General features: G+C 43.0%; 1 protein-coding gene across 1 annotated transcript; it reads left to right on the plus strand.

The window, feature by feature from the left end:
* The first annotated feature begins 475 nt into the window (after positions 1-475).
* Positions 476-9,058, plus strand: MGST1 (microsomal glutathione S-transferase 1). Its single transcript, XM_075719082.1, has 4 exons — positions 476-509; positions 3,044-3,191; positions 5,292-5,386; positions 8,472-9,058. The coding sequence occupies exons 2-4, from the start codon at positions 3,066-3,068 to the stop codon at positions 8,716-8,718; spliced, it is 468 nt and encodes a 155-aa protein (XP_075575197.1). The 5' UTR covers positions 476-509; positions 3,044-3,065; the 3' UTR covers positions 8,719-9,058.
* Positions 9,059-10,751: the final 1,693 nt, after the last annotated feature.

A 10,751-nucleotide genomic window follows, 5' to 3' on the forward strand; every position in this document is an offset into this window, starting at 1 on the left:
GTAGGGGCCCAAAGTACAGAGACTTTAGGCGCTTTACGTAGTTTTTCAGGTGAGCTTTGAGCCCGCTGGTGAGCCTGTGCAATCGCTAGACATGGTGTGTCTCAAATGAAGCCTGCTGGGTCACCATCTTTGGTTTCCCTCTGTCTCGAAGGCGAAGGGTGTCAGACAGGAGGGCTTTTTCTTTCTTGTTTTTCCTGTTTCTCCTTCTTTTCCTCCCAGGTAACGTTTGCTGGGGTCTGGGCCCGAACCCTGCCTTTCCTGGCTGAGCCGCCGCGGACGAACCGCCGGCCTCCCCGCCACGACCCCGGCCCCGAAGGCGGCGGCGGCCCGCGGGGGCGGTAATGGCGGCCAGCCCTGACGGCGAGCCGGGCCGGGACCCGCCTCCGCGCCGCAGGGGGCGAGGCGAGGTGAGGCGGGGCCGGGCCCCGGGGCGGGCGGAGGCGCGGCGGCCGGCCGGGAGCAGCGGGGCCAGGCGCGGCGTGGGCGCTCTCCGAGGGGCCGTGGGCGAGGTGCGTGGGCGCTGCGCGATGGCGGCTCCCGCTGCCGGGCGGAAGCGGACGGTCCCCCCCCCCCCCCCCCGCCCTTCGCACCGCCGCCTTCTGGGCGCGAAACCCTCGGCGGGGAGCGGTGAGGGGGACCGGGGCGGCGGCCGCCCCGCACAAGGCGGCGGGGTTTTTCCTCAGGGGACGCTGAGGCCGGCGGCCGGGTGCGGTGGGGGGTGGCCCGGTGGCCGCGGGGGTCGGCGGGGGCAGCTCCCCGGGGCTCCCCGCGGGGCCGGGGCCTGGGCCGGGGCTTTGCTGTCGTGGTGCCGGGGTCTGTCCGCCCCGCCGGCGAGGATGAAGTAAAGGCAGGCCGGGCTGCGTTAATAAGTGCAGGGGCCTGGGGCGAGGGAGCGGCGGCGGCCGCGCTCTGCTGCGGGGGCGGCTCGTTTCGTAAAGGGAGCGTGTAGCAGGGCGCAGGGCCTCGCCGGCAGGTAACAGTAGTTTCAGCGTGCTTTGAGCGCACTTTGGAAAGTCGCTTTTTAACACACGAAGAGCAGAAGGCCGCCCCGGGGCTGATATTTCTGATTACAGCTGCACGGCCAGCCAGCATGGGGACAGAGCCGCGCGTGACAGGGTCGTGAGCGTGGCTGTGCTCCCGCCGAGGGCGCAGCAGCTGATGTAGCTTTACCCCATTTTTTCTTTTAAGACCCTTTACATGGCATCTAGACTTGAGCGCTTACCGGGCCTGGATTTTGTATTTGCACCACAGAGAGGTATTACATTCGCAGATCAGGCTGTTTGTACTCTTAGTTAGCATATCCCTTTAAGTCCTATGCTGGTTTAGTATGTGGGGGTTATTTTGGCTTTTCTGCTGGTGTTAAAACGATGAATTCTTTGTCTTTGGTAAGGTTTGGATCTTTCCGTTTCGTGGTGAAGGCAAGGCCTGGGCTTTATGAGAATTTGGAAGGGCCAACCCTACAAGTAGGGAAAATGGATAAATGTCAGTGTAGGGACGCTGGTGAACACTTTCTCATGACTTTGCATAGTTCTTGGGTATATTTTCGGAATGGCTTTAAAATACAGTGAGGAAAAACACTCTGAAGCCACAGATTTACTTTCTTCTTCTTGTGTGAAACTATGCAGATCCTGTAGAAACTACTGTGAAAAATCTTTGCCGAATTGCTGATTATCTTGAGAACCGCTGTACTGCGAAGTGAGAGGAAGGAACGTTATACTGAATTTCTTGTAATCCCTAGACCCAGTGCTTGGCCTGGTGATCCAAGCACTGTTTTGGAAAGGATAAAAGAGGAAGCAAAATCCCATCACCGCAGGCACACAGGTCCAGGCAAGGCTAGATTTGTTTCACTGAGCAAACAGCTGCTTATCTCCGTCCTGCCCACCTCCCCACCAAGGATGTGCCTTCAGAGCAATAGTCTTCTACTGCTCTCGTCTCGTCCAGTTTCCCTTGTTTGGCTATAGCTGGCAGTGACTCCATGCTGAAAGCAAGATGAGAGATTGCTAGGGCTGTAATCAAGTTGTTATCATTATTAACCTTTTTATTACTATTGTTAAAATTATATCATAGGAAATAATGAAGTTAACTATAGCAAAAAGTACATTTATTCCGGTCTTGAGTGAAGCTAAGACATGCTAGTTTTATGGATTCCTACTCACTAAGTGCACGATTGAAGCACTTGCTGAGGCAAAAGCATTGCTCCATGCAGAGCACAAATTGAATGTGCAATGAGACACGCTTTTTGTTTTATGTGCATTCAGTCCTCATCACATTCTTGACTTTATGGTGTTGATAAAAGGTACCACCTCCATGGGATTGTGGGTTTGGTATGGTCTCGTTGGAAAGAGTTCATTAGCTTAAACTTCCCACAATAAAAGCATAAATAGGTCTCTGCTTTTTGTCATTACAACTTAATCTTTGCCCGTGAATCATGCTAAAAGCAATTTTTAAGAACAAGGTCTCAAAGGAGAAAACTGCATGTTTAACTCGGTTTGATCACAAGTTATTGCTGGGTGGGAAGATGCTGGTTAGTTTGAAAGGTGAAGTGCAATTATAATTGTGTCATTTTACCAAAAAAAAAAGGTAGGCGATACTAATATTCCTGTTTAAACAGTATAGTATGTATAGTATGTCATCACACTCTTTCTATCCTGGTAACTGCTTAGGAAAATTCACTAGTTCAAATGAATTGGTCTAAAATTGGTCTAACTCCTTATGTTATTTCAAAAGTGTACTGATTTCTGTGACTGAATTTTGTTTCTGCAATTACATTAAATATTTTGGTGGTTTATATTTTGGCAGTTTAATAAGCAGATATAATGGAAGTGAAATATTAAATGATAATATAATTTCTCATCTTAAAGTATTATATTATGCCATTGTGAAAATAGACTGAGGAAAAATAAATTTGTTTGCAAATAAACTTTTCACAGTGGCAAAATTGTTCTGTCATTGCAGTGATGCTAAGAAAAAGGCTATTCTGACAATCTTGTTGTCAGAACTTTGGATTGCTATGATGTTACCCTAACTTTAATGTTTTTTAAAGGTCATCAGTGAGAAGTGGAGAAATGGCTAAATTGACCCAGTTAATTGACAATGAAGTCTTCCGGGCTTATGCTACTTATGCAACTATTGTTCTTCTAAAAATGATGCTAATGAGTCTTATAACAGCATACTTCAGAATCACAAGAAAGGTAAGAAAGTGGGAATACTGTCTGGTAGAATAGATTGAAATCTATATTGAAATACAGAGATATCACAGGTTTTCCTTTTCAGCTTTCAAATACTGGTGCTGTTCTTTTTCTTCCTCCTCCCTCCTTTAATGAGATTCTGAGTTTGGCGTGCTGGTGCTTTGTTGGCCTCAAATGGATGACGTCTTTAACCTAATTATGAGACAATAATGAGACTGTATCTTACAGTTGCATTTGACTTACTCTACCCTTCTAAAAAATTATTTTAAAATAAGAGTTTTTAATAACTGTAATTATCACTGTCTTCTGCAGAAAACTGGTGTTTAGGGTACCCAGTTTATAAAGCAAATAAAATGTGATATGGAGCCATGTTACACGAATAACCAACTAGTAGGGTCAGAATAGGGGATATGAAGTGGATTTTTATGCATCTATAACTCTTTCACCCAGTAATTCTAAAGCTCTTTACATTCCCTAATTGTTTTAGCCTTCCCATTGCAGGTAGGCCATTATAAAAAAAAAACCTTTTTTCTAGAATGAGAGTCAGGCTGAAAATTCGCATGGATTGATGTGTAGGCTGGGTAATTATATGAAAGATCCACTAAGATTTACTAAATAATGCAGAAGCTGCATCTAGCTTAGGAGAGAGTGCTCATGGGAAGCATTGTGTTGTGTTTGCCCTGTTCTTGGTCTTCTCTAGGCATCTGCTCATGGCCACTGTTGGTAACACTTGGTCCTGGGCTGAAAAGAGCCCTGAGTTTGCCCCGTACGGCTATTCTTCTGAGATCTGCTTCTGCAAGACAGTGTGTGCTGCAAGGATTTTGTTGCAGTCCTTTAGTTGGAATGCTGCTTTTTGTTCCTGCTGGGTGCAAGGGAACCCAGCTGAACTGTTCTGTTGTTCATGAAGTCCTAATAGCACAGCATTTGAGCTACTGCTGGTTTCTGATAGTTCTTTAGGTCTTTGGCACAGCTGAAGATTGCGTACAGTAGACCACACAGCCTGTCCTGTATGTTCAAAACAGGACCCAGATGTCTGTGTCGTAACCTAGCTTCCTTCTGCTCTTGTGGAAGCACATCAGCTGTGCTGGTCCTATATGTAGATCCGAGGGAGTCTTGTATTAATGCCTATACTGTATTATGATCCATATGTATGTAGATGACAATAGGGCATTCATTAATTTGGAGTACTTGGTTTTCTTGTGACAGAAAGTAATATTACAAACAAACGAATTAGTAAAGTCATTTTTATTTCCTATTTAATATTAAAAAGTCTTTAAAATGTTAAAGAAAAAATGGAGGAAAGCAGTTAGTGGAGCGAGAGAAGGTAAAGTGTTGCTGATGCTGATACTGTTAACATGTCTCCAGATTTTTTAGGCCAAAGGTATTTCACAGAAAGGGATCAAGGCTGCCTCAGAAAACAAGCATATAGCTCTCCTAAAATCAAAAGGTTTTCTTGACTTAAGCCTGCATAGCCTGAATGGTCCACAGAACGTATGTGTTACCACGTGTCAGCAAGGAGAGATCTACTGCAGTCTGCACTAACAGGATTAAATGTTGTTTTCAAATAGTGTCTTACAATATTTGGAGGTAATAATGGGCCATATAAGTGGAAAAATTTATACCTAAGAGGAAAGGGAGAAACTTACTTGGTTATGAATGAGGGTGGGATGATTCTTTTGGATGCTGTTGCTGTGTAGACTTCTGAAGAAGGAAGGGATCCAAAAGGGCTTTCAGATAATTTGTCAAGAATAGTGAAAAAGAGATTTAGGCAGCACAGACAGTAGTTCTATCTTCCAGGGCCTTATGTTCCTTCAGCCCACTGGCATTACTTCAGGCTGAGTGTCAGTCATCTGCCATGCTTGTCCATCTTACAAGAAGGCTTTATCTACTTGCATAAATCACGTTACATTAATTTGTCAGCATGCAAGCTACATACGGGCTAGGCTCAAGAAAACAGTAATGCAGTGAACAATATATTATTCCCCTTGCATTTAACTTCAGGTAAGTTAAGTGAGGTTATAGAGGCATTAGTATAGCAAGCTGCCTTGACTAGGAAAAACATTCTGGCTTCTAATGTCTCGTGTGTGTTTATGTTTGAAATAGGCATTTGTTAACCCAGAAGATACAGCATCACTTGGTAAAGGCGAGAGTGCTAAAAAATATCTGCGGACTGATCCAGATGTTGAACGTGTGCGCAGGTAATGCATAGGAGTCTTTAAAAAATATTTTAAATAGCAGAATACTAAATCAAGGAATTAACTTCACTCCATTCTCTTTGGCAAACCTGTGTGTGTTTTGCTTTATGTAATAATCTGATACATTAATTTTTCTAAATGAACAAACTGTTCCACATTCAAATGGTCAGCATGCATACTAAAAATAGTAAGTCATTGTCTGGTTATCATAGCTAACTCTTGGATAGTATCCTGTATGCGTGGGGGAAGTGGTGAGAAGATTGTAAAATATGACCGTAAGTTGATTTAGTACAAAGCAGCGTACATTAAGTGTAAATCAGCTTTCTATATGATTTGAACACCAGTTGCACTAGTTGCATCTTTTCCTAAAGTGTAAAGGAAATACCAGGGGGAAGAGGAGTAAAACTATGTTAGAGTCATGGAACTCCAGGGTTGTAATGAGGGGATTAATCTGGCAAATCGTACTGAGTGGGAGTCAAAGCCTGTGCTCTTTTTGCCGGATCAAACCAAGGCTACTCACTGATGTGTCCGTTATACAGGAAAGTTGACCAGCCTTCTGGAAGAATGCTATTAATAGTATGGCAGCATGCAACCTGCAGTGTACGTATTTTGTTTTGCAAGATTCATGGCAGAATGTAAGCTGTATTTCATTGGGCTAAACGTTGCAGCTTATTTAATTTTATTTAGCTGATGGCAAAATTTTCAGTTACCAAAATCTTAACTTTAGAGATGCTGTTTGATACACCTGTGCTAACAAGGAAAGCTTTAGTGGAATGCTTTCCGTATCATTGTTCCTCAACAAAGCTAACAGTTTATTTGCTATATGTATTTTTTTACCAAAAACTTGAATGTGAATGAACTGTTCTCATTTAAACCACCATTAGGGAAGATCTTGAAAATAAGTATCAGCTCTGATTTCAGAACAGTGCATCCTTGCAAATGTAGATGACTGTGGTTGCATGAAGGCTGGTATATGCCTGTATGTCACTTCTGGACTAAAATCTCAGAAGGAAGAGTACTAATCTCAGTGGGCTGTAAAGATGCCCTGCACTTTCCTTTTCTGCCCCTGAGTGGTTCAGGGAGTTGTTAGTTGTTTAATTTGCTGGTTGTTGTATAAAAATAGGCACTTTTTGGTGAGGAGTAATTCCTTTCTATTTGGAAATTCTAAGAGCACAACTAAGTCAATACTAACTTTACAACCAGATGGCCTTTTAACTCAGATTGTTACGTTAGGGAAATGACAACCACCTCACAGAGTCATGTGCACAGATTAGATTTTTAAAACACTGAGTTATCAAATCCTGTGTTGCTGTTTTGCAGAGTTGTTCAGACTTCCCCAGACCTAGTAAGTGAGCTTGGTTCTACTTACTCCATTGGTGTTGCAGCATGCATTTTTTTCTCCCAACAATGGTTCTTAATGGAATTTTACTATACTTTCTTTTTGTGCTGGTTTTGGCTGGGATACAGTTAATTGTCTTCACAGTAGCTAGTATGGGGCTATGGTTTGGATTTGTGCTGGAAACAGCGTTGATAATTCTGGGATGTTTTAGCTACTGCTGAGCAGTGCTTACACAGAGTCAAGGCCTTTTCTGCCTCTCACCCCACCCCACCAGTGAGTAGGCTGGGGGTGCACAAGAAGCTGGGAGGGGACACAGCCGGGACAGCTGAGCCCAACTGACCAAAGGGATATTCTACACCATATGATGTCATGCTCAGCATATAAAGCTGGGGGAAGGAAGAAAGAAAGGGGGGGTTGTTCAGAGTGATGGCATTTATCTTCCCAAGTAATTGTTACGTATAATGGAGCCCTGCTTTCCTGGAGATGGCTGAACACCTGCCTGCCAATGGGAGGTAGTGAATGAATTCCTTGGTTTGCTTTGCTTGCATGCGCGGCTTTTGCTTTACCTATTAAACTGTCTTTATCTCAATCCAGTAGTTTCTCACTCTTACCCTTCCAATTCTCTCCCCCATCCCGCCAGGGGGGAGTGACCGAGTGGCTGTGTGGTGCTTATTTGCTGGCTGGGGTTAAGCCACAACACTTTTGCAAACTTCATGGCAACAGATAGTGCCACATAGATTTAGCATGGCTTCTCTTCTATATAAATGACTGGAATTTGTTCTGTTTATGGGTATAGAAAAGACATTACTTTCTTCAGTGTACTTTTTTTTGGGGGGCGGGGAAGCTGGAGGATATGTTTCCTTGTAATGATAAATGAGTTCAGAAAGCAGCTGCAAAAGAGCACCATGTTCTGATTCTAGTTGGCTGTGAATTCTGACATAATTAGTAAGACTTAGAGGTTGTTTCAATCAGTAAATTTGGCTGGAAGTATAATTTATCTAAAGAGCTAAAGGGAGCAGGGAAGGTTTAGGAAGAGGTGTAAAAGAGTACTTCAAGATCTGGAGTTCAGTCTCAACATGCATTTAGCAAATTATATTATGGTTTCAAAATTTCAAACATTTTTCAGCTATTTTAGTGCTTAGTAGTGAAGAAAATGAACCAAAGGCGTAACTGTCACACCTGTTAGATGCTCAAAAATAACATTCTTCAAGGTGATTGAACTTCATGAAGATTTGATAGAATGTTTCATATATAGGATGTTTCATATTTTCTTTATGGAGACTACAAACTAAGTTTATGGGATTGGAATAGACCATCTGGGCCATGAAGTCTAGTAGTTGCAGTCACAGTCATCCAGTTAATTGATGTTCAGTTGACAGAGGCTACAAGAAAATTCCAGCTCTCTGTCTTCTTCCCTGCCTTTCCTTGCATTCTTGCACATCCAGGTGCACTCATATACCTCATGTAAGTCACTAATACTACCAAGATCCTGGGGAAAAGCTAAGACCTTTCATACAGAAGATCAGAAGCTTAAAAATGTGGGGTGCAGCAAGAGAGAGCAGAGCGATATCAGGTGAACATACCAAAATCATTTCAGTAGCTGAATCAAGTCCCCACTGCAGAGGAAGCCAGCAGTTGTGTTAGGGCCTTAACAGTAGCATGATCTGAAGATGCTGAAAAATAATGATGCTTGAAGTAGTTTGTTCAACAAAATGTAACACTGTAAAACAACTTTGCTTATTTCCCCAGAGGCCACCTGAATGACCTTGAAAATATTGTCCCATTTCTTGGCATTGGACTGCTGTATGCTCTTAGTGGCCCTGAGCCGTACACAGCCTTGCTGCATTTCAGGATCTTCGCTGTGGCTAGGATCACTCACACTTTTGCGTACTTGATCCCTCTTCCCCAGCCCAGCAGAGGTTTGTCTTGGGCAGTTGGGTATGCAGTGACCATCTCGATGGCATACAAAGTGCTGAAGACGGCATTGTACCTGTAGCAGAGTCGTAGCTTCTGTGTACCATTCGACATTCCACGCAAAGTTTCCAGCAGTGTATGTCGATGGCTTGAATGAGCCAGCATGAGTTTTCCATGGTGACTGGAATTCATTTTTTAACAGAGGCTTTTCATTCCTGTTCAGAAATATTTCTTTCTGGAGGAAAAAAAATCCTTCTCCCTGTGTTCCCTATTCATGGTCTGCGTTGCCAAAATGTTAGATTGAATGTTCCCTTTGCGATTTGTCAAGTGCTTACAATTCTAAACATGCGATGATGCTGTATGGATAGCATGTGTGGTAATTTTCTACAGATGCACTATTTTTGGCTGTAGCTCTGAAGTCTAAATCAATAAAGACAAGAGGAAAAAAAAAGCATGTTTGTATTTTTGTTTTCATTTTGACGCTTCTCACTGGAGCCAGCAAATAGCATGTCACTGTGTACCTGAAAGAGATTCCAATCATACGGTTCTTTGAAGAATGCTTACCTTAATAATAAGATATAACCAGTAATGCTAGGCTTGTTGTAAAAAATCTTTGATGAAATTGTTGTTTGTATAATCCACTTCGGGATTAAAAACCCCAAACCATTGCAGCTCCATTTCTCGCAGTTGAATAGATCAAAAAGGAAAAAAAGTATTTGGGCTAGACTCTGTTTAGTGATGCTGGTGAAAATTTGAAGTAATTCTTTTTGTTGAAGTTACTCCAAACATAGGTTTCGTGATTGAATAAAGTGTAGACTCTGTGTAGAAGGGTTTATTTTAATTTTTCAATAAATTCAGCATAAAATGACACTTGCAAATGTATATATCAAGTAATTCAGATGTGAATATATAATTAGTTTCCATGTCATACTGTCATAAAGATGTTGCTGATAGAAAATTTTGCTCTTTGCTTATATATTTCTATGATGTATTAGTTGGAAATATTTTCTTTAAAGACTCTTCCTGGTCTTTTTTGGTTGGTTTGTTTGTTTTTGTAGCTGTGGCTTGAATAATAGCACAAGATTTCAAGGAAAAAAAATGACCCAGAAGAGTCTTTATATCCAGTGTACTGGTCGCTGATAAGTTTTAAATGGCTGAAGTCAAAGCGCAACATGTTTGGTTTACTTTCCTACCCCAGCAGCTGTGCTGCTAAGGGATAGACCAGAGAGGAGCTGGAGAGTTCTCTCTGCTGCCTCCATATGCCAAAGGCTTTGCTTTTCTCTTCTTTTTGCATGGGAGGAGTGGATGTAGTACTGCAAGGCATATCACAGGAGGACCTGTCTATCTACGCACAGTTGTGAGAGGTCCATGCAGTGTTACGTTAGGCTGTAACTGAAAAGGGTAGCGGCAGGAGTCAAGAAGGGTACAGGCAGACTGCTTGAATCCAAAGAAGGGAGACTTTTATTGCAGTTCAAGGATAGTGTTTAAGTCATGTCTGCTAAACAAGAGAAGGGTGGGAGTTGAAATCAAGAAGTTAACATTGATTTACCAGAAATTAAATCTAACTAACAAGTGAAATAATGAAGAGCTGGATCCTCTAGAAGGACGATGCTTAAGAGGATTAAAAGTAGAACATTGTGGAGCTTCAGTTCGTGAGATGGCAGAGTAAGTGCACGTCAACACCTCTGGGTTACCAGGGACTCCAATGGGAAACACGGGCTTTCATGTTTCTTCTCCTCACATCTTTCTCCACCGCTTCCTACCTGTGCTGTTTTCCTCCTATTCCTTCTTTCTCTGCTAGCTTTTCATGGGATCTTGAGACCAGCTAGCTTGGATGGTATCATCATAACAAGGTAAGATTGGCCCTCAGCTCCTCCTAGCTTGAGAAGGACTAGTGATGGAGGGAGAAGGGGCCAGGCTGGACCTAGAGCTGGCGCCTAGACGAACCATTCTAAGAGTCAACTTGCCAACTCAGATTGATCTGTCTGTGGCTACTCTGCCTCCTTGTATCGTAATACCAGCATCTAAAGCTGTATTTCCCTCACTTATTTGTAGATTGCCTCTTTTCAGCTGTGTGTCTTTCTGCATTTAAAACAATGGCAAAGTCGTCACCAT

Source organism: Pelecanus crispus, chromosome 1 (assembly GCF_030463565.1).
Source record: "Pelecanus crispus isolate bPelCri1 chromosome 1, bPelCri1.pri, whole genome shotgun sequence".
Lineage (NCBI taxonomy): Eukaryota > Metazoa > Chordata > Aves > Pelecaniformes > Pelecanidae > Pelecanus > Pelecanus crispus.

Coding starts and splice junctions, on each gene's coding strand:
- MGST1 (XM_075719082.1), top strand. CDS start 3,066: ATGGCTAAATTGACCCAGTTAATTGACAATGAAGTCTTCCGGGCTTAT. Junction 3,192..5,291: donor ACTTCAGAATCACAAGAAAG/GTAAGAAAGTGG, acceptor TGTTTGAAATAG/GCATTTGTTAACCCAGAAGA. Junction 5,387..8,471: donor GATGTTGAACGTGTGCGCAG/GTAATGCATAGG, acceptor TTATTTCCCCAG/AGGCCACCTGAATGACCTTG.